General features: G+C 33.5%; 1 protein-coding gene across 2 annotated transcripts; it reads right to left on the bottom strand.

Moving 5' to 3' along the window:
* Positions 1-612: 612 nt before the first annotated feature.
* LOC128559922 (uncharacterized) lies at positions 613-24,377 on the bottom strand. Of its 2 annotated transcripts, XM_053553055.1 has the most exons (9): positions 24,354-24,371; positions 20,647-20,705; positions 19,545-19,725; positions 10,316-10,478; positions 8,527-8,710; positions 5,423-5,543; positions 3,796-3,918; positions 1,712-1,821; positions 613-841 (listed from the first exon to the last, which is right to left on the bottom strand). In XM_053553055.1, exons 3-9 carry the CDS (start codon positions 19,630-19,632, stop codon positions 665-667), a joined length of 966 nt encoding a protein of 321 aa, XP_053409030.1. In that variant the 5' UTR covers positions 19,633-19,725; positions 20,647-20,705; positions 24,354-24,371; the 3' UTR covers positions 613-664. The 2 variants fall into 2 exon arrangements, with proteins under 2 accessions (XP_053409030.1, XP_053409031.1); XM_053553056.1 differs by lacking the exon at positions 20,647-20,705 and having other exon boundaries at positions 24,354-24,377.
* Positions 24,378-24,807: the final 430 nt, after the last annotated feature.

Raw genomic sequence — 24,807 nt, 5'->3', positions numbered from 1 at the left:
AAGTGCTGCCTCAGTGGAATATCATGTCGTAAACACGTGACATTATTCCCCTAACAGTCACATTATACTCACACCGGCTTAATATGGGGTGTTTCTGCTGAGCTAGTTTTATTGTGTATGTAAAACAATAAGATTGAAAAAAGGTGACTTCTACCGTTTTGAATTTATTACATTACATTGTTCGCGTGAAAACTAAACGTGTCAAAGCAATTTTAGGGCGAACCTACTGTACTAACAAACTTACACGAGAATACCATGACTAGATTGGCATCTAATCATTGGGCAGTTAAATAGTCAAATCCCACTCATTTCTGAAGAACTGCATTTATATCCCCACAAATGCAAGTTTATACAAACGTCGGAAGTGTTTGTAAATATTGTACAGAATTGATATATTTTCGACGTTTAAATCATACATTTTCTAAAGTTTTCAAATGTAATACAAAGTAGAAATGAAAAGTTGTAATTTAAAACGTTTTTACTTTGAAAAGAGGTTTTATTTTTTCTTGTGAAGCCTAAATGATCTTTTAAGATGAAAAATACAACATTCGGACACGTTCAATTGAAAATCATATATATCATTATATGAATACAAAACGACAAACACGAAAATGAAAGAATGCTTTGTTTAATATTCATATCATTTTTGGGCTTTTGTGTATTTCTAGAATGGAAATTTGCCCCAGTACTCCATTGCCATGCCCCTGGCTGGTCCCACAACCATATCAAGCATAGGGACCAGTACCGTTGTCTTGTACGATTGTTTACCTCCATTCAGATATACAGTAATATGGACGTTAGTGTACTTGAATTCACTGACTGCTGTAGGATCAAGTTGTAGCTGAAATAAAATATTGGCAGTCTTTATAATAGCTTGTGTTTTGTTAACTTAAACTTAATAGGGAGAGGGCACCGGAAATAGGTGACAGAATAATCTTTAAAATTGCAACTATCTATATCAGCATTTGGTAGAGGTAACATTTCTTGTCACGATTGTGACAGCGAACAGATGTAAGAGCATTGTTATCTTATCAGCTATACTTTTTGTTGTAACTGAACCAGTTAAATACAGATGTTGCAGCCGTGTATTAAGTGTTATAATCAATGTTACGGAAAAGAGAACAAATTTGCTTATGTTTATAAACAAAACCTCGAGTACCTATCTGAACAATGAAAAAGCTATATTCATAAACTGGTCTGCAAGCTCAGTTTTATAATATCTGAGCCATAACAGTTTGTGGTGGATTTTGCACTGAAGTCGCTCAGTCAGCACACAATGGCTGCATATAGCACCAGTGTAACAGATGACTTTGTGAGACAGTGTTTCTTGCTAGTCATCTAACTAATGCAAGGTAAGTTTACTGTGATTTACGTAACAGATGATAACACCTGATTAAATCATGTGCATCAGTATGCTACAATATTCTTAATTATATGAACCGTGCCATGAGAAAACCAACATAGTGGGTTTACGACCAGCATGGATCCAGACCAGCCTGCGCATCCGCGCAGTCTGGTCAGGATCCATCCTGTTCGCTTTCAGATCCTATTGCAATTAGAGAAACTGTTAGCGAACAGCATGGATCCTGACCAGACTGCGCGGATGCGCAGGCTGGTCTGGATCCATGCTGGTCGCAAACCCACTATGTTGGTTTTCTCATGGCACGGCTCATACTGGCATTGCCTTCCATAGGTGTCAAACTGTCCCTACCTTATCAACAATGGGATTCTTTTCGTCCAATGTATGGTTGTACACACCTTGGATTTTCGTTAACATTTTCTGTATAGTTTCGTTAGCCTTGACGATTTTAGGTCCACAAACTGTAAAATATATTTGTCATTGTTCTTTTCTTATTTTTATGCAGAAACTAGAATCTAGTATATTGTAATTCTGTTGTCTAAGGCAAATAAATTCTACCATATTTTACAAAAAAATGTTATTTGTGTTGTCATGGCAGCCGAAATTCCAAAGCACCCATGCACAATGAGAATAAAGAGTTGTATAAATAAAAAAAAGGCCGTGATGAAACCAAAAATACACGATTTTGTTAATTTTCAGTAAACTCATTTTAAACCATTTCTAAATATTCAAATGCATGTTAAGTTAGTGATACGCATAATTTTTCACACATATGACATGAAATATACACCTCATGTACAACGACGTCATACTGTTTTCATGACGTTTTAACGATACGTCTCTACATGTCTTCGGTCAATTACTTAAAAGCATTGTACGTTTTTGAAATACTGAAGATAATCTATCCTACCACTACGCATTTATCAGGCTGATATCTGCTTGCCGTATATACTTGTGTTTTTTTCAGCCAAAAGAGGTTTATACGGTCAATACAACTGACGGACTAATTTTTCAAGTATTTGTACTAAAGGCAGTGTAAACTGGGTCAAGAGTTCGAAGCTTAAACATTTCATCTGTTTATTAGAACAGCCACGGTAAAAAAAAAAAATATATTTTTCTCTATCCAATGGTACGGTGACGGTTTTTAAAGTCTTGGTAAATCGACCGTGACTGTGTATTTGTGGCATTTTCACATTTCTAGACAAATAATCAGTTTTTTAGTAGTCTTTTATTGTAATTATTAGATCTAAATCATTTGTGGTGGATGGAGTTTCATTTACGTCACATTATCTTGCACGGAAATGGAGTATATTTAAGGTAGACCCTGAGAGCATTTGAATTCATATAAAGCCTGGTTTTCGGCTGTATTTTATTCGAGTCAAAACCACTTTGCTTGTTTTGTACACGAATGCCCTGTTAGCACATATGATTAATGGTACGCAGAAGGCAAAGTATGATGTAAGGAATAATGTTGTATCGTAAGGAAGATTGTGTAACTGAAAGGAATTTACAAATGAGTAAAAATCTGTGTGGATTATTTTTGTATTAAAAACATTTTTTTAAACAAATATATGTTAAACACAGATTTATAGACTGCAGGCTAAATAAAATATAATGTTACTGTCTTTCTTGACATAAGTTTATCCACCTCGACTCCGAACAATTTATCTCCCTCGGCAATCCTCAGGATGGATAAACTTTTCTCCAACTTGGCGGATAAACTAAAGTTAAAGTGACATTATACGCAATTTACTGCACATAGTGTGTTTTTGGTGAATGTTTTATAAAAGCAATTTTCAGTTGCTGTGCATTTAAATGTGTTGAATTAACGACATTGCCGCGTAAGTATTTGAAGTTGATGATTTAGAAATAAAGAAATCGGACTAATAAAATAAAAGTTCTTTTCTTCAATCTTCTACGCAATAATCTCCCTTACCTATAGGTAGATATTTCTGAAGTGGAAGGGAAGCAACTCCTGCGTGCAGTTTGACTTTTCTTAAAAAGACTGCCTCGGTTATTATTTATGTTATTATTTCGTACTGGTAACAGGAAAGGATTGGTATATTGGGTCAAAAGCTATAATTTCCTTCACCCTTTTTACACACACATCTATTCCAGCTGGAGTTTTACTCGAAAAAAAGCGTATAATTCCACTTTAAGAAAGACAGTACTCAAATATTCTGTTTCTTCAAATTTTCAGATTTGAAAGGTAATTAAATAATTTGCAGGATCATTTTGTTATCTCAGTTTTTATTTCTTTTCACTAATAGAGTTTTTGTCATAAAACTGCCAAATCATAAAGGCTGAATGTGTTCAAGTATTCGATAAAAGTAACAGGCATATAAATGGGCAATATCTTATATATAAGTCTGCATTAGAATAGAAGTATTAGCGGTACACCTAAATGGTGTAAATATAATATTCTTAATTATTACCTGCTGTTATTATTTCGGACTGGGTTGGTTTCAACAAAGGTGAACAGGAGACGCATTGTTCCATGCACTTTCTGACTTTTGGGTCAATTGTCTCTCGTTTCCTACGCCTCTTACCAAGCCAGTCTGTAAAGATATATATCTAAAATGTATATATTATTTGCTTAAATTGCTTAACTGAAAGAATACCTACTGTTAAAAAATACAGTTCTTAAACTAAAATACATTGTTCATTTACAAACTAGTCGGAACAAACAAACTTTATATTGATATTAAATGTGCCTAGGCTCCCATTCTAGTTCGTTCTAAGCGCCTCCTCTGTGTCGCTGGCTCCTCCTCTTGGCCAAAAATACACATAGACGGTAGTAATCCGCCAACAAAACACGTAGATTATACAGTAATAAGACATTCCTTTCAACAACATCCGAACGATAACTTTGAAATCTCTGACTTGTGTAAATTAGGACGAAATACATAGACATATGTCCACTTTCAGTTTAATTAATTCGGTCCTATTTCACAAATTTCAAAAGTTCTCTCGCCAAGAAATGCCTTTGCTCTGCAGATCGACCTGCATACATAAGAAGTTTAACCAATTCTGAGTGGAATAACATTGCCCCTTTTTTGAAATAAGTACTTAAATTTGTTACAGAAAGTAAAAAATTAACTCGCCCTCTGTTTTTGTTTACATTTCTCGTGTAGTTCCTGTCATTAGCGCCGCCTTGGAAGTATCACTGGCTCTTTTTTCAACTCACCTCCATAAAGAGTGGGAGCCAGTGTTTACAACCCGTGTAATTGAAATAAATTGTAATAAAAGGCAATCCATCGTATACAATACAAGCTCTTGCTGTAAATATTTCAAAAGCATTTTATTTATTAAAAATGTATTTATACTGACTATTTTGAGGTGTTTTAGCGCATCGTTCACAAACAAAGTAGTGTTATATGCAAGTACTCGAAAATATTAGTAATGGTATCGGTATAAGACTGATAAAAACTTTCCTCTTCTTCACTTTTGTGTTGTAATCAAAAGCGATTTACAAACCGTAACCATTTTGCATATGAAGTAGACGTATATGCCCAGTTAGTGGTATACGGGTATTTTATTTGTTATTTTGCAAATAATCACCGCATTTCGCCAGACTCGCAAATAATATATATCTTTATTACTTTATAGTATTTCACATTTTTACACATGAAATATCAGCACAACTAGATGGTATCGCTATAAATGTTAGCCTGAAATTTTCATTTACCCGAGTGTACTTGGTTCAGGTCTTGAACAATATGTGAGCCGCGCCATGGGAAAACCAACATAGTGGGTTTGCGACCAGCATGGATCCAGACCAGCCTGCGCATCCGCGCAGTCTGGTCAGGCTCCATGCTGTTCGCTTTTAAAGCCTACTGCAATAAGAGAAACCGTTAGCGAACAGCATGGATCCTGACCAGACTGCGCGGATGCGCAGGCTGGTCTGGATCCATGCTGGTCGCAAACCCACTATGTTGGTTTTCCCATGGCACGGCTCATGTGCAATTAGAATTGTAATATTTCAAGAAGAGGACTCAAGAGTGCTTTAAATCATTTCGATCTTTCTTCACAATTGAACGATAAATAGATATAAAAAAATACCTTTGAAGGTATCTCCGATAATTGAGCCTGTGTCAATGACAAAGTTACCAATGTCTACTCCAAGTGTTTTAAGTTCCGCTATTGCCTTCTTAAGTCCGGCTGAGATTTGGTCGTAAATAAACTGGAAGATAAATAAACGATTTGAACAGAAAATACAAACCCGGACGTTAAATTTACGAATGTTGTAATATTCTTAGTCGCCTAAAATTATTTGAAAATTCAGTTTTGATCATAAGGTGTCGGCAAGGACTTTGGAAAGACCACATTTAACCCACTGGATGACATTAGATAATTAATGTCTGAATGTTATAACTTTTAAATCGCCTAAAGTTATTTGAAAATTCAGTTTTGGTCTTCAAATGTCGGCAAGGACTTTGGAAAGACCACACTTTACCCACTGCATGACATGAAAAGGAAAAATGGCGATATCTTTCAGAGCAAATGTTCAAAACGTTTCAAGTTTAACAAGAATTCTAGTACAATATTGAATAGAAATACGATTCTCTGGAAAAACTGTTCGTATTAGATGTCAATGATAAAGACGCTGAGTTCTTACGACAAAAGAAATTGTTTAGAACTGTCTAGAATGTTGCATCATATTCATGTATCTATAGATAGATAGATAGATAGATAGATTTATTTCGATAATTGAGCAAACATAACATAGTTACAATACATGCATATAATAAAATTTATAATCACATATAAAAGTTGTCATATGAAGTAATGTGTTATGAACTATGTCAGTCACATCAATATCAAGGATGACACAAGAAAGAGAAAAAAAAATCTCTTATTTCCATTGTGGTCCTTGGTACCAATGGTCTGACATAGAGAGGCATGAAACATTAACATGAATATATATAAAAAAATTACCGAGTTCATTATTATAAAATAACGTATATGTTATGCATATGTAATTATAATTGCTCAATTTATGATTCTTAATTAAATGAAAGACATATGAATAAATAGACAGTATTAGACACCAATATCACATCAATATCACAGTACATTGTAAAAATATAATTTCTTAAAAAAATGCATTACAACCAGGGACTAGATAACAGAAAGAACACATAAGTTCAGCAATGAAGCTTATCGTTAAGAAAGTGGTCCTTTACCGCCCTTTTAAAACTAGATATGTTGGGCAATTGTCTTATGTGGGGAGGCAGCATGTTCCATAACTTGCAGCCCAAGTAGGAAAAAGACTTTAGGCCAAAACCTTTAACTTTCGGTGGCACAAATGACCCATTTTGGCTAGATCTAGTTTGGTATGTGTGAACAGAATCCTGTTTAACGATATGATGACCCATGTAATCAGGGGATTGACCATTTTTTATTTTAAAAACATGACAAAGAGTAATTTGTTCAACTCTTCTGGAAACGGGTAACCAGTCTAGGGAAATAAAATGATGTTGTTCAATATGACATCTGTGTTCCAAGTTCAATACAAATCGGATCAATTTATTTTGTGTAACCTGTAGTTTGTCCTTCCAAAATTTTGTTAAACCAGGATACCAAAATGAACAAGCATAGTCAAAATGGCATTGAATAAGGGATAAAACCAAAAGTCTTTTAGTATGTTCATTAAGATAGGCCTTCTTTCTATAAAGAAATTTTAACCTGGCATTAGCTTTCTTAATAATGGAACTAGCCATAGATTCACCAGTTAAACTCTGATCTAAGGTTGCACCCAAGTATTTGACAGCTGAGGTAGGATTAATAATTTGACCATTACACTTTATATTAAGGTCCCTAGTAGTCCTAAGTTTAGGCTTGGAACCAAATATAATAGATTCAGTTTTACCCACATGTAGAGACAATTTATTATCAATTAACCATTGACTAACCATTTCAAGATCTTTAGCTAGATCATTTTCAATAGATGACTTAGTTTTACCAGAGAGCATTATAGCAGAATCATCAGCATAGAGTAATAGTTTATTTTTAACCACTGCAGACATATCATTCACATAAATTAAAAACAAAAGAGGTCCTAGTATTGACCCTTGCGGAACACCACAAGTAATTTTACAAGGCTTAGAAAAGGTTCCAGAGACATCTACAAGTTGTGATCTTTAAAGATTGTTAATTAGATTTTAGTCATGTTATATATTTGTTAAAATCTTTTAACAACTGTTCTCTTACACTTATTTATGTACATCGAGTGTTTAGTATATTTTAGATTCTCAGTAGAGGTATTTTTGATTATGATTTGATTGCCAACCAACATGAGTAACAATTTTAGCCTAAGGAATGGTATAAATATAAAAACTACCGTATTATATTTGTCAAAGATATGCTTTGACAACTGCACATTTGGCTGAAATTCATTAGAAAATCAAGTTGTAAACTTATCATTACGTCCCTTTGCCTATATTGGTTGCTGTGAAACAAAGTAAGATTGGAAATAATTTAATTCCGGTTCTTCATGATGTCTTAAAACTTTCCACATGGTTCAGATTATTGAAATACCTATCTAATTGGGATGTGAAACGAAATAAAAAGAAATAAAAACAATGAAATATACATTTCTAAAAAGGATTTAATCTATGTAATTAGTCATCTTATTCCATAAATGTATCTCTAATAGAATATTCAAGAAGTGAACAAATGACATAAAATGTTGAAAATCTGCGGTATATTTTAATCCTTGAAGGTTATTAAACGATAATATGTAGATACTGTAGCATGTTGGTTTTTTTAACCTTTACCCTGCTGAATTTCTAAAATGGTTTTGTCTCTCATTCAGTTTGGGCAGTACCACTTGTTATTCAAAGCGATGTTCACTGAAAATTTAGTGAATAATACAGACCATGATGATGCTGTGCTGAATTTGGTCTGCACTGATCGCAAAGGCAAAATAACTTGTCGCCAACAGACGGAAAATTAATTGTTGTTGCTGTTTGTGTTTTGCGTGAGGCTGAATGCAACATATTACAGTTCATTGCAAGATCTATCAAACTACAGGAATTTCTTAAGCTTAGTAAATTTCTAGTAAGATTTGGGTGTAAAAAGTTTAAGTTTATGTGCAAAAAAAGTGTGATGTTTTTTAAGATGCAAACGTAAACGGGAAGAACACGATAATGTGAAGTTGTTACCTTAAATTCCGGTGGAAGTTTTACTGAGTCTGCAAGGTTTTTCATCGAGTTAACGAAGCCACCAGCCTGATCTTCTACTAGTTTAACGGCGACCATAGCCTTACTGCCAATGTTATCAAGAGGTTCTTTCAGATAATTATACGGATTTGCAATATTCAATATATCTAAAAACGTTGGTGAAGACCTGAAAAGAAAAAAATATTAAGTGCTTTAAAAAATGCAATGTTAAAGCTGTTGTAATTTAAAATTATCTCAATAAAAATATATCACCCGAATGCATTTTTAAGTACAGAAGTTTTATTTTTACTATCAAAATAGTGGACACAAAAACAATGTTTGTGTTAGCTTGTTGGTTCAATCATGTTCGACACTGTCATAAGACGTGGTCAGACCGAATTTGTTTGTTCCTGGTCTTATTTTTGTTTTGTTGGGTTTAACGTCTTACCGATAAAGTAATAGGTCATATGGCGACTCTCCAGCTTTTCGTGGTGGAGGAAGACACAAGGTACCTCTCCGGGCATTATTTCAACACGGGGTAGAACCTGGTAGAGCCAACGACTTTCCGTAAGCCAGCTGAGTTCTTCATCACATGAAACATTCAACGCCCCAAGTGAGGCTCTAGTCGGTTAGAGGCAAGTGGTCTGAAGTCAGCCACAGAAGAAGCCTCTGCTCCCGGTTTTAAGTTGTGCACAAAACAGAACAAGAACTATTAATATGTATCGAAGGATCCCATTGGCTGGTGTATCTAAAGATCCCACTGGCTGAAATATCGAAAGATTCCAGTGTGGGTTCAGCTCTCTCGTTACATAGAAGAGGACCAAGCAACCTGGTAACTCAATGAACATAAATAAATGTAAATACTCTGAGGTTAATGTTTTAATGCACAGATACAGAGGGATATATATATATTTCATTTGCTAATGCCTTTCAACAAAATTTTCTAATAATTATAACTACGTACACATAAACTAACGCAACAAAGACTTCCGGATGCCTAACAAGTAATAAATACTCATCGTAATGGATACGATTATTCCGAACATTTTTGGATGGCGCGATTTCAAAAACTAAAATTGTTGCATAAAGCAAGCTATGCTACTCTAACATAAATTAAGTCTACCCTACCATTTTGTTTGGAAGCAAAATGCTGTGTGTTAGATCAATAATTATGCTAGGTAAATAATACACGATAAATCATAATCAAAAACATGCTAATCCTTTTTTAGTGCAAGACGTAAACGTTTATCTTACAGTCATGGTCCTGGTGCATTCAGCAAATCACTAGTTAATTATAATTACTTTTCCGCAAGATTTGCTTTCGGCGATCTTATCGTTTAAGATCAATACTTACTTAAACCTAATTTACCGGAAAACTTCGATTCGGTGACCTTAGAGTTTAAAATCAATATAATTGCTTAAAATTGCTTTTCCGGATGACTTTCTGTCGGTGACCGTAGCGTATAAAATCAATAATTGCTTACAATTGCTTTTCCGGATGATTATCTGTCGGTGACCGTAGCATATAGAATCAATAATTGCTTACAATTGATTTTCCGGATGACTTTAAGTCGGGAACTGTAGCGTATAAAAATCAATACTTTAATATTTATACTTAGTTTTCTGGAAGATTTTCATCAGGTCTTTACGTTTAAAATCAATGCTTGCTTATAATTACTTTTCCGCAAGACTTTTATTCGGCGACCGTAACATTAAAAGTCAATACTCACTTATAATTATTTATTCGTGAGACTTTCATTTGGACACCTTAGCATTTAAAATCAATACTTACGCACATTTAATCTTTGCGCATTGCTTGCACTCTTCGACTTTGCTCTTTATCTTTGGTTTGCACACGTCCATTTCAACTTTCAGCTTCTTGCTAGCATCTACAGTATTGTTTATTTCCAGTGCAACTTTTTCCAGAAGCGTTGTACGAAAGTTTTTGATGAATACTGCAATTTCAAATGATAAAAATTTATACTTTTGATACAAAGGATTGCTACTAAAATATAATTGCATTTATGTTTCCCAATGAGAAACGTTTACTTGTTAAAGCCGAATTATTTTTTTTCCAACCACAAAGTAGTATAAATCCAAATGTGACTTTGTCGAGTTTGTTATAATGTTTTATATGTATGTTTTCCTCGATTTTGAGACTACCTAGGTGAATCACTCTAGAATCCGGTCGTCAAAAGTTTATGCAACGGCTTAATAGGACAGAGGCCACTAACTTCTACGTTGCACCCATCTTAACATTTTTCATAGGTTCTAAATTGTTAAATTGTTTGGAATTATATAATTAATTGTTATAAATTTGTTGTGTGATGTTTTGTTTGAAAATATAGAGTAAACACTTAATAGAAGGTGGAATCAATATGTAATTTCATCAGATTAAGTCTAAAGAACTAAACACTTAATAGAAGGTGGAATCAATACGTAATTTCATCAGATTAAGTCTAAAGAACTTACTTAAAGTATAATTAAATTGATAGTTACATTAATTCAAATTAAAACAGGAACATTGAAGGTAAAATGAATGTTTCAGATGAATTCTTGTTGGACAAAAGAAAACAAATCATAGTTTTAATGATATACAGCTGAAGTCGATAATATTATCATATTGATGACAATGACTTTCTACCTACATATCTTAAATACAAAAATAAACAAATAAAGGTAAATCAATATCGGATGTTATTGATGTTAGTGAAGATGCCCAAGAATATGTAAACTCAATAATGAGCAGTCAGATTATTACCCGTGTAGACAATCCTACAAACACTTCTCGCAAACGGCATCATTCTGAAGCTGGTATCCTGTCTACTTCAAAGAAGGCGCGTAATTTGACGGTGGATGAAGTTGATCAATCTGATCGTATATCTAAAAGACATTTGGCTAAAGCTAAAAGAAATCTGTATAATAAGGACACTGATACTCCTGTAAAACCACCAAGTGTTGTTGTTACAGATGCCGATGTCCATGTTAGTACAGATCCTACCATTCAACAATTAATAAGTAAACTTTCTTCAGACATGCACATGTACTTTAATTGTTTGACAGAAAGGATGGATAAACTCGAATCAGGACTTGAAGCCAAAATTTCCAACAAAGTTTCGCAAATATTGGACAAGAGAATTAATAATGAAGTTAAAAAGATTCACAAGGAAGTTGATGATTTTAAATGTTCATTGAAAGAAGACATTGCGGAGGAATTTGAGGAAATCAACGCTAGGCTGGACAGTCTCTCAAATTCAAATGTCGGCATGAGCGGGGAGAACAGTATTGGTTTAAACGTTGTGATACGGGACCTACCGGAACATTCATCGGAGGATGTGAAATCTAAAGTTGATTCTCTCATTAAAGATGGTATTAAAGTAAATGTTACTTGTGAAAATGCTGAAAGAAAAGAGTCTAAAAAAGAAGGCAAACCAGGTGTTGTGATTGCAAAATTTAAAAGTTACAGTGATAAGATGAAAATTATGTCTAAAAAGAGGGATCTAGTGAAAAATAAGAAATACGAAAATATTTATATTAATCATGACCAGACAAAAGCTGAGAGGCAAATGGCACAAAATTTTAGAACTATTCTAGGCGTAATGAAAAATAGTGGTGTTAAAATGATCGGTTCTCGTGTAGTGCGGTCCTCATCAGATCGTGATAGATCTAGGTCTAGCTCCTATGACAGGTCTAATTCTCAGGAGGATGCGGGAAACCGGAGAAGAGATTTCTACCATCGCAAGAACCGTGATAGTGACAGAGGCTTCAGTAGTGGAAGCCGTGATCATGATTTCCATAGCCGTGGAGATCAAAGAAATAGAACTGACTCTGTTAATTTTTCAGGTAGTCGTGGTGATCAGACAAATAGAACTGACTCTTTTAATTTTTCAGGTAGAGGTAGTAGACATGGCAACAGTCAACAGAATGGTAGCTACAGAAAACGTTATGAAAAGCAATGAAACAATTCACAACGCCGTTAGATTTCAATCGGGTTTTGGAACGTTAGGGGATGGGCAATGAATAAAGACAGTGATAGTTTTAATTTACGTGCTTTTAGTGTTTTTATGAAAAGTGTTGATATTTTAGGTCTAGCTGAGACTCACCTTTTAAAAGATAATGTTATAAATATAGAAGGTTACACTCGGTTTGGTTTTAATCGTGCTGATATACATAAAAACGCTAGAACAGGTTCGGGAGGTGTTGGTTTTTTAATAAAAAATGAACTCTGTGAATTATTTGATGTGTGTATTTTTGAGAAAGCTTATGAAGGTATTCTTTGGCTAAAATTAACTCATAAAACTGATAAATTTACTATCTTACCCTGTGTTTGTTACCTCCCCCCAGAAAACTCTTCAAGATATTTTGATGTGCATTCCTTTTTTGATCAGTTACTAACTGACGTTTACCGTTTTCAGAAAGAAGGCTTGATCTATATCTGTGGAGATTTCAATAGCAGAGTAGGTGATTTGGAAGATTTTATACCAGGTGTTGATTTTATCACTCAGCGTCAAGTTATTGATTTTAAACGAAATTCATACGGTGATATTCTTATAGAGTTTCTAATTAACACAAATTTATGTATTTTAAATGGGAGGAACAATATCAGAAATGATTATACTTCAGTATCGACAAATGGCTCCGCAGTTGTTGATTACATTTTAGTAAGTCAAGATAATCTACACCAATTTCAAGACTTTGAAGTTTGTAGAACAACAGAAATAATAAATGATTTAGGTATAAATGTTGTAGCTGCGGCTAGTATACCAGACCATTATATGTTACTTTGTAATCTGAATATATTATCTGATAACAATTCTGAAGTGTATTTGTATTCTGATGATGCTGATTCATACAAACAATGTTCCTTTGATAAATTTGATGTTAGCAATGTACCATCAGGTTTTTTGAATGATTCAGTTTTGTTAAATAATGTCACTGATTTGATAAATACATTGGAATCTAATGTTTCTAATCAAGATAATGTTGACAGAGTGTATCAGAATTGGTGTGAACTGATTAGATTGGATAGGTATGATAAGATTCTTTTTTAAAACTGTTGCTTTCGGTGTCAAAAAGAAGAAACGTAGACCCGGTAAGCCCTGGTGGTCTCAAAAATTGACTGATTTATGGTCGGATGTTTGTGTAAAAGAAAAAATATGGCTTAGCTGTAAAAGTATTGCTAGTAAAAAGAAATACAAATCTGATTATGTACAAGCTCGCAAAATTTTTGATAGAGAAGTGCAGAAATCTAAGCGTTTTTACTGGTATAATATGCAAAACGAACTTCTGTTAGAATGTAATGTTGATAGTAACAAATTTTGGAAGTCCATTGGTAAGATTGGTGTTTGTTTTACTAAGTCTAAAAAGATTCCATTGGAAGTTGTTCTCGAAGATGGTTCTATTTCTACTAATGTACAAGATGTTTTATGTAAGTGGGAAAATGATTTTAAATTATTGTATAACAATCCTGATACTGATGAAGCTGTTCAATTTGACAACGAGCACAGCCATAATAATGCATATGTTAATGCTTTCAATGATAATATTTCTATCCTTGAAGTTAAAAAGGCGGTAGATGAAGCAAAACGTGGTAAAGCAGTTGGTATAGATGGTATCCCAAGTGAAGTTTTGAAAAATGATACTGCTATTTTATTTCTACATGCACTTTTTAATACTTGTTTTAATAATGGCACTGTACCAACGGTTTGGGGTAAAAGTATTGTAAACCCAATGCCAAAATCTTCAGCTTCTGATCCTAGGGATCCTATGTCTTATAGAGGAATAGCACTTGCGTCAGCAATGTATAAGTTATATTGTTATGTTTTAAATGAAAGGTTGAATAAGTGGGTAGAACGCAATGGAATTTTGGTGGATGAACAAAATGGATTTAGGAAAAAGCGTAGTACAATAGACCAAGCTTCATCTTTATATAATGTAATAGATACCAGGAAAAAAAATTAAAACAATCAATTTTTGCAGCTTTTATAGATTTCCGAAAGGCCTACGACTTTATAAATAGAAGTAAATTATGGAATAGATTATGTAATACTGGTATAAATGGAAAAATGTTAAGTGCTATAAAATCTCTATACTCTACAGTTTCTGCTTCAATCAGGGTAAATTGTTTTTCTACCGAATGGTTTGATGTTAAATCAGGCTTAAGACAAGGGTGTATTTTATCGCCTTTACTATTTAATTTGTACATTAATGATCTTGCTGTTTTTCTTTAGACATAGGTGTAAAGATTGGTGATGAACTTTCATGCATCTTACTATATGCAGATGACATTGTATTACTAGCAGAAAATGCTGCTGATCTGCAAAAGCTGTTGAATGCGTTACGTGACTGGTGCAATTTAAATGATATGAACATTAATGTCTCTAAAAGTAAGATCATACATTTTAGACCACCTAGTTGTTCAAGAACTAATCAGGTTTTTATATGTGGTAATGACACACTTGAAATAGTTGATAGATATACGTACCTTGGATTATTAATGCATGAACAACTGGACTTAAATGTTATGGTTAAAGCTGTAGCACAAAGTGCAAGCCGTGCTCTTGGACTTGTCATAGCCAAATGTAAAGTGATGGGTGGGGTTCCATATGACGTATTCACAAAGCTCTACGATACTGTAGTGTGGCCAGTTATTAGTTATGGTTCGGCCATTTTGGGGTACAGGTCATTTTCTTGTATTGATGCTGTTCACAATAGAGCCATGCGGTTCTATTTGGGAGTAGGGAGGTATACTCCTAATTTGGCTCTTGCGGGGGAGATGGCCTGGACTCCTAATGGTCCGTCAATGGAAAACTGTCGCGGGCTTTGTGTGTCGTCTGTGTAACACCGCAATGGCAAGAGTTAATAAACGGATTGCAGTCTGGGCTAGTTCTAAAGTTCGGTGCAAAAATTGGTTTTACTATGTGAAACAGAAATTCCAAGAGAGTAATATTACTTTCAATACAATGAGTTATGTGTGTAAGTCAAACGTTGTTGGTAACATTGAGAAATGTATTATAGAAAAATATGTTCAAGATTGGTTTAATGGTATTAATAGAATAACTAGTAATAGTGGTAAAGGCAACAATAAATTAAGGACATACTGTACATTTAAATCTGAATTTATTGTTGAAGATTATTGTAAAATTATTCTGCCAAGAAAACATATGTCTGCCTTATGTAAATTTCGATGTGGTGTAGCACCAATACGTAGAGAGAGTGGTAGATATGAAAATTTACAAGTTGAAAATAGAATTTGCCCGTTCTGTCCAAATATTGTGGAAGATGAAAAACATGTTATTTTGAAATGTTCCTTGTATAATGATTTGAGGGAGTCTCTTTTCAGTTATGTTGTTAAAAACAATGAAAATTTCAAGAATTTGCCAGAACAAGAACAACTGAAATATCTGTTTACAAACCCATTGTTAGTAAGATCTGTTGCCAAAACCTGTTGTAAAATTCTAGACCGTCGTAAATTGTACTTATGTAAATAATTTTACATAGAATTTCAGTCTTTTTTCCACTAAATTTGATTAGTTTTAATCTCTTTCTGAATGCTATGAGGGTAAATTGTTATTTAAGAAGTTGGTATTAACCATGTTGCTCTAGATCTGATCTGAAGTATTATCCACTATCTTAAATACTTTGTTTAGTATTCTTTTTACTTTAACTTTCTTAGTACATCCTTTTAAACATGAACCAGTGAACCAGGCAGGATTAGTGCCAACTTCGCAAATCTATCTTTTGTCTATTAGTATGGTTTTTAGTACCAACTATGTCTATTAGTATGGTTTTTAGTACCAACTGTTATAATAAATACGTATCATTGGTAGAGTACGGTTTATATAAATGGTGTTTTAATATTTTATGGAATGTGACCGTCACGTTTTCATTAAATATGGATTTGACTTCCACACTTAGTGTATTAGTACACTCTGAGGTAACTTTATCTCATCAGATTCACACACACACACACACACACACACACACACACACACACACACTTGTCTGTATACTTTTTAAGTAATGGATATACACTCACCAACACACGCAAGCACGCATAAACAATCACACACACAAAAAAAGACACACACACACACACACACACGCGCGCGCGCACACACACACACACACACACACACACACACACACACTTGTCTGTATACTTTTTAAGTAATGGATATACACTCACCAACACACGCAAGCACGCACAAACAATCACACACAAAAAAGCACACACAAGCACACATGCATTTACACACACGAGCACACTCATGCTTATACATATAAATACATTGTGTGTACTGTTTTAAGTCATCTGGTGGATTTTAATGTTTTTAGTATTGTTTTTTACCGTTTTATATGTCTCTTATAATTCTAATATTGAATGGCCATTTACATATGTTTTAATGTTGTGTTGTATATTTGTATATACTTATTGTTTGTAAATGGAAGAGACTGAAATAAATAAATAAATATACAACAGAGCACAGCGGTGACGTTTTTGAAAGGTGGTTAATTAGATTTTTGACAAGTACTGGATTTGTTTAAAACTTTAAGATCTGATCGGTTATTCTTATTTATGCTCACTGAGTGCTTGATATACATATGAGTTTCACCGTCGTAGATATTGTTAAAAATTCATTTTCCAATCCTGATTGTCAAACCAATATAGAATTATTTTATCATAAGTATCAATTTTAATAGATAAACATAGTCTAGGGAATATTATGAATATAAGAACTATCAATTTATTTGTAAAGATTTGCATTAAGAAACATATATTTAGCTGACAGCCTCGGTAGTGATAAAGCGCCCGAGTGCGGGAGGTCGTGGGTTCGATCTCTGGCCGCGTCATACCAAAGATATAAAAAATGGTACTTGTAGCTTCCTCGCTTTGCGCTCAGCATTAAGAGGATAGTACTAGGACTGGTCAGTCCGGTGTCACTATAATGTGACTGGGTAGTAATATCATGTCACGTGTTTACGGCGTGATGTTTCAGTGAGGTAACACTATAAAATTGGGCATTGGGCACTGCTACAAGTAACTACAAGTAGACACTGTCGTTTATATGACTAAAAAATTATTGAAAAAGACGTTAAACCTGGACACACACACGCGCGCGCGCGCACGCATGCACGCGCGCGCACACACACACACACACACACACACACACATTAAGCTAAAATGCTTGAGAAATATAATTTTGAATTATGAAAAATTATAATTACCTCCTTTTGTCCTATCTTGGTTTTGCAAATGAATTCCGAACCTACGCATTATGTAACAATTTATTATTTGACTGAGATTGTTGCAATATCCATTACCTATTAACTTCATTGAAATCAAAGGAAATACTCAGCTTTTTAGATACTTTCTCATTAGATTAATTAAATCTACAATTCTAATAGGGACCTAAATCCTTATAATGGGTATTTTTTGTTCCTGAAATAAATCCTCATTAAAATATACGAAAAGTGAATAATGTCATAAAACTGTGCTTAAATGTGATTGCCCACTTTTAAAACGTCGTCACGGAAAGAATCATTGCTTCACTAGTATGGAAATATACTGATTTAGAGTATTTAAGATCTCATATGTAATATTATTAGACTATCAAGATTATTGAAATAGTAACTTGTGCAAAGTATGTAACATACAGACTTATCCTTCAATAAAGTGTTTACACTATATTTTCATATGACAAAGATCATATGAGCATCTGTTTATTTATGATAGATTACTTTTTATGCTATTTAGTTTAAGCAATATGTTGTTTCCTGAGAAGTTAGTTTAAGCATTGGTTCATTTTATGTAAATTAGCTTAATACATTATTTAAATTTAGAGCAACAAAATACTACTTTAGAATTTAAGACCAGATGGAAACCGTTTGGTAATGAAAGCTTGCAAAAATGTTTTTTTACAAAATTTTGGCATTTTGTATTATTCTCATTACTATTCATTAATATGCAAATTTGTTAATTAATATAAGAATACTGCCACTAAACGGCAAGTAACTATTTGGTACCATTTTATTGTTCTTTTTTAACAAAGCTGTCCAAGATATGATGGATTATCATTTCATAATAGGTTGTCATTTAAAAAAATAAATGGTTACCATCGAAACAGAAAACAGAAAAGTCTTATATAGTTCAAAAGAGTTGTTTCATGAGAACTTTTTTTTATTTTCCCACAGTTGGTCTTGACAAGCAAGTTTGTACATATGAAAAAAATGTCTTAAAGAGGGTGCATGGTAGTTACTGGCCTCTAGCTAGTAGCATTATAGTTTTACGCATTTATATGAATAAATGAATTTAAATAAAACTGCTTAAACTGTAATAATAGATAGGTAAAAATGATTTAGTACATATATTTTCACTGCGGTGATGAACTGTGCCCATTGATAACGCATATTTATAATTACAATGTATCATTATTATAAAATAAGTACCGGTAATACCGATCAATATAATTACATTTTTACTTATCCTACCTGCCATGCGACATTTTGTTAAAAGCAAAATTGTAGTATCTTCACTTTAAAATACACCGTGATACTTCATTTTATTATCGTTTTGTTACAAGTTATTTTTTTTACTACAAATATAAGCTGAAAAAAGTGAGGCATTTTACAAGAGTAAATCATGCACATATGAATATATCCTAATTGTATTTATTTCCTGAGAAGTTATGATATTGGACTAAAACCTTTTACATTTTCCACTCTATTTTATAAGTGCACCGAAAGCAAACTAAGAGAAATTTATGCTTGTAATTGCTTGCTTGAGACAAGAGATGTCAGCCTTTGCCCACAGAGCTATAAAATAAATATCAGAACTTCAGATAGAAAATTTGTAAAATCATTTTTGGTTATTCGAAGGACTTCCAGTCAATTTCTATACTTAATTTAATGTCTTTCTCTCTTTGAAAAAAAGTTATATCAGTTTTAAATAACAAAGACACAGATAATGATAAATGGTGATGATAATTATATATTGTAATAAAATCGTTTAATTTACAAACCTTTCTTTGATTCTGCGGGAATCGACATTAGAGCTCCACTGGCAGCTTGGACTGCCAAACATACAAGGACAAATACAGGAAGCATCATCCTGACCTCCGTGTGAGTGAGTCTTCTCCGTGTTAATGTGTCTTATTTGTGTAATATGTCTTCCTCGGAATGCGTTCAGTGTAGTCTGCTTTGCTATATGTATTAATGATAAAAAGTAACATACGTACGTTCTATTTCTACCACGATCTTCGTCTTAAAATGACTCCTTTTTTTGCCCATATATTTTATTTCAACAAGATATACTATTTATACATAAACATAGGGCAAGCAAACCCGCAGTAAATAAAAACAAATACGATTTATGTCAACGAAACGTACTACTTTAAATATATATTGACAAAGCGTTACTGAAAAGTGAATGAATCTACAGGTTTGAAGCAAATGTTTCAGCAAAGATAACATTATGAAACCCAGTAAAATTTGAATGAATCTAAAGTTTCTGAAGCAAAATTAATGTTTAGCAAAGATAACGTTATGAAACCCGGTAAAATTTAAATGAATCTGAAGTTTTTGAAGTAAATAACGTTACGAAACCCAGTAAAATTTGAATAAATCTAAAGTTTTTGAAGCAAATGTTTAAGGAGGAACCACACTATAACTTTTTTTCAGAGCCCACGTCATTGACTGGTACCAACAAAAACTGAAAGATATTTCTGATTTAGATCTGTGTATATTTTTACGTTTAATGCATCAGTGACGTTTCCATGACGTCGCAAACTTGACCACTTCGCGCACTTTTGACGTAAGATATACGGGGACAAAATCTGCCTTGAAATAATTGTACCGGCAATATTTTTTAACGTAAACCCATAAATTATACATAAAATGAAAGCTGACATGAAACTCCGGACGATGATTTAATCGGAATTGCTCTACGTTTTCGTGTAATAAAATGAGAGACAAAAAACGAGTTTTCTTTTTACTTAAATTTTCCACAAAAAATAGCTTCGCTCAGCACTAAAAAAAATCCATCCGTATTTTTTTTACCAAAATTGAATATGTTTTACACTAATACGTCCTGTAAATATATAGTAAAAAAACAGAAAGTTTTACCGTGCCGTTTTGTGGCTTTAAGAACTTTTTAAGCACCACTACAGTAACATTTTTCGACGCTGAAAAAAAAATGACGTGAATGTGAAGATATGGCCCTTAAGGTTAGTCAAAAAAAGTTTGTTTCTGGTAACATGCTAAACAAATAGGGTAGATAGCTAAAGTGCCGCCAGTTTTTATTTACACATTTATAATCAACTATAATAGGTTTTTATTTAATGATGATTTAATCGGAATTGCTCTACGTTTTCGTTTAATTAAATGAGAGCAAAGAAACGAGTTTTGTATTTACTTAAATTTTCCACAAAAATAGCTTCGCTCAGCGTTATAAAATATCCATCCGTATCTTTTTTTTTTTACCAGAATAGAATATGTTTTACACTAATACGTCCTGTAAATATATAGTAAAAAACAGAAAGTTTTACCGTGCCGTTTTGTGGCTATAAAAACTTTTAAAGCATCACTACAGTAATATTTTTCGACGCTGAAAAAAATGACGTGAATGTGAAGACATGGCCCTTAAGGTTAGACAAAAAAGTTTGTTTCGGGTAACATGCTAAACAAATAGGGTAGATAGCTAAAGTGCCGCCAGTTTTTATTTACACAGTTACAATTAACTGTAATATATTTATTATTAGGTATAAGACCATGTCGTGGCTACGAAGTAGGTTCGAAATGGCTTTTTTTACCATGTCTGGAAGGTTTTCGACCCATTTGACATAGACTTGTACCCTTTTAATATATGGTCGACTAGGTATGGGTCCTGGCTACGGATTAAGACCATGTTCGAAAACCTGGGTGAGCCATATGTACCAGGGGAGGTAATTCATGAAGGAACGGTTAAATTCATACTGAATTTCAGCTGATAATGACACTATGTTAGATTTTGACCCTTGTTCGAGTCTCTACACCCCAGGTACTTACCTATACCATATATGAATATGTTTGTAGATGTCTTAGCTTTACATTTAAGTTACTTACAAGTCCATATGATGCCATCAGAGCTCAGGACAGGTATCAGAAAATGACCAAACTTGTTATTTGCAGTAGAGTGCTGGCCAAGACTAAGCTGGCCCGCACCGGGAGCTGTGAGAATTGCTCCAATGGTGTCATTGGACTCAGTGAAGGTAGTGCTTGAGTTTTCAGGACTGCCTTGACTGCTCTGAAAAGTTTATATTTTGAGAATATTACCGGAATTTGACCTATGACCTTGACCCCTAGTCGACCGGGTTCGAACCTGACGTGGCCTGTTTTCTCTAGTTACTTGCTTGCCCTTCGCAACAAGGTATCATTTATTAAAATCGGACATCAGGTTATGAAGATATGACTCCTCGGACAAGGCTCTATTTAATATATGAGGAAGTATGCATATTTTCACGAAAAATAATACATTTTGAGACGGTCCTCCGACGAAACTGTTGGCGTTAAAAGTATACAAATTACATATCTGCTTAGACAATGTTTAGATATAATTTATTAAAGTTTTTTCATTAAAATATATTGTGTTTGGAACATTCTACAATTATGTGAAGTTAATGAAAAGCACTGCCTTTTACCGTACGGAAAAGTACGGAAATGCAGCTTTTATCCTAAATTACGTACATACGGACGAAAAGATGTTGTCTTTTTTGTCACAAACTTTCAAATTTTGTCATTTTCTGTCAAAACGAGTTTTAATTTGCAGTTATTTCGCCAAAGTAAATATTTTATAAGCACTTTTTCGTTATTTTACGGCAAATATTTTAAGCCAAAAATAGCAAAGTTCAGCAAATGTTCCCGACGGCGTTCTCACCGGGGAAGACAATTGTTTTTGCTATTCGATTAGACATTATTTCCAACTACTTTTAAAAAGAAATTTCAGTTTGATATCTTACTCTTAACGCTTTTTATAATAAAAAGAAATTGATGAATTTTTCGAAAAAATGCGACCAAGATTAGCGTTATACGGTCCCTATAGCAAGTCTACAGATCGTACAGACGGACAAAACTTACCTAAAACTATTTATTTCCATATAAATAATTTATATTCGCCAAAACGTGTTACCTAAGAGCCTTAGTTGATGTAAAATATTTTTTCAGAAAAATAAAGTGTATTTTCGTAGTGTTTTTGCTTTTTGACATAATGGCACCCATGTTCGAGCCCGGACGACCCTTGGGGTCGGGTTTGAGCCTTGCCCTATACCTGTATGAAGTAGTTCTACAATGAATGTAACTTTCATTAAGACATCTAGAGTAATATATCGTATACCTAGTAATAAAGAAGCGATAAAATCGTAAAATATGCGTCGAGAAATACGTGCAGAACTACGCGCTATTATCTGAGTCTACATGTCTTTTTGACCACACCAAGCACGTGATCGCGATCGGCCAATTAGCTCTGAACAAATGTGTAATGTTTTATGCTATTATAGACAAATTCGGTCATTTCTGTAAAATTACTACATAAATATGGTACGCTTTATACAAAGTATATAAAATATGTTAACTATTTGCGTTGTTAAATAGTCTCAGGTCTATAACTCTCTTTTGTGGAAAATGTATTAGCTATAATTTGTATATGTTAGAAGAGTTTCAAACAATACATGTTTATTATCTTGCATAACTTCGAATATGACCACGCAGATAATGAGGTCACTGAAAGGAAATTTACACTAGTGTTTCCACTGATGTGATAATTATACTTATCACTATAAACGAATGCCATAGTCTCAGCCTATTCTGTAATTAGTACTTATCCTCGCAGAAACATAATATTCCGTATTTCGGGTCTGAACGGTAGATATTCGGATCTGGCAGTATGTTAACTAATGAAAGTGTTACCGTCTGTGTGATTGCACATTCCATAAAAGCTACCACAATTACTAAATAATGGGATAACTAATGTAATTTCACGTTTGTCTGAATGTTTCGTAACTTGTCAATTCTTCAAAAAACAATTTGAAACGGTGACGTCGAGAAAACGTAAATTTGTTGACCTAGTATCAAAGCATAACAGCTAATTACCTAAAAACGACACCGCAGAACTTTCTAAATTTTGACTGTTATTCAGAAAACATACTAATGTAAAACATATTCAGTTTTAATAAAAAACTTACGAATGGATATTTTTTAATGCCTAATGAAGCTATTTTTGTGCGTTTTTTTTTTTTTTGGCTCTCGTTTTATTAAGCGAAAACGCAGAGCAATTCCGATTAAATCATCATTAAATAAAAATCTGTTATAGTTAATTGTAAATGTGTAAATAAAAACTGGCGGCACTTTAGCTACCTACTCTATTTGTTTAGCATGTTACCAGAAACAAACTTTTTTTGACTAACCTTAAGGGCCATATCTTCACATTCACGTCATTTTTTTTCAGCGTCGAAAAATGTTACTGTAGTGGTGCTTTAAAAGTTTTTATAGCCACAAAACGGCACGGTAAAACTTTCTGTTTTTTTACTATATATTTACAGGACGTATTAGTGTAAAACATATTCAATTTTGGTAAAAAAATTACGGATGGTTTTTTTTTAGAGCTGAGCAAAGCTATTTTTTGTGGAAAATTTAAGTAAAAAGAAAACTCGTTTTTTGGCTCCCATTTTATTACGCGAAAACGTAGAGCAATTCCGATTAAATCATCGTTTAAGAAAAGATAACGTTATGAAACCCAGTAAAATTTGAATGAATCTAAAGTTTTTGAGCAAATGTTAAAGCAAAGCACATCATCTTACCTGAGTCAAAACCGTGGTTTCGAGCCGTAATGCCTTCCTAAACGGTTGCCTTTTATACACCTAGAACAACGAATGACTAGTGGGATAATTGCCGTTTGTAAACAACTCTATTAATCAAACAGCCTAGTTTTGTCATTGAAATATTGGTAAGCAGCTTTGAGCTAGGAGATGAACTTCTATTACAAACATCAATTGAACAAAAAACTGCAGAACATGTTAATTAAAGATAAAAAATCTGCTAATTATAGACCGAGATATGGCACTATTGGTAACATGTGTGAATTGATACTTACGTGTCTTAATTAATGTATAACCGCTAACGGTTATCTATATTTGCGAGGCAGCTTAAAAGTTAGTGCATGATACAGAGGTCGCTTCGTTACAAGCAGATTCCCTTGTTCTTTAACGTACAAGGAGTTCAAAACACACGCGCAGGTGAACTTGAAAAAATGTT

Source organism: Mercenaria mercenaria, chromosome 10, assembly GCF_021730395.1.
Source record: "Mercenaria mercenaria strain notata chromosome 10, MADL_Memer_1, whole genome shotgun sequence".
Lineage (NCBI taxonomy): Eukaryota > Metazoa > Mollusca > Bivalvia > Venerida > Veneridae > Mercenaria > Mercenaria mercenaria.
This window is presented reverse-complemented; position numbering and strand designations above follow the sequence as displayed.

Coding starts and splice junctions, on each gene's coding strand:
- LOC128559922 (XM_053553056.1), bottom strand. CDS start 19,632: ATGATGCTTCCTGTATTTGTCCTTGTATGTTTGGCAGTCCAAGCTGCC. Junction 5,544..8,526: donor AACTTCCACCGGAATTTAAG/GTAACAACTTCA, acceptor TTTATCTTCCAG/TTTATTTACGACCAAATCTC. Junction 3,919..5,422: donor TATCGGAGATACCTTCAAAG/GTATTTTTTTAT, acceptor ATATCTTTACAG/ACTGGCTTGGTAAGAGGCGT.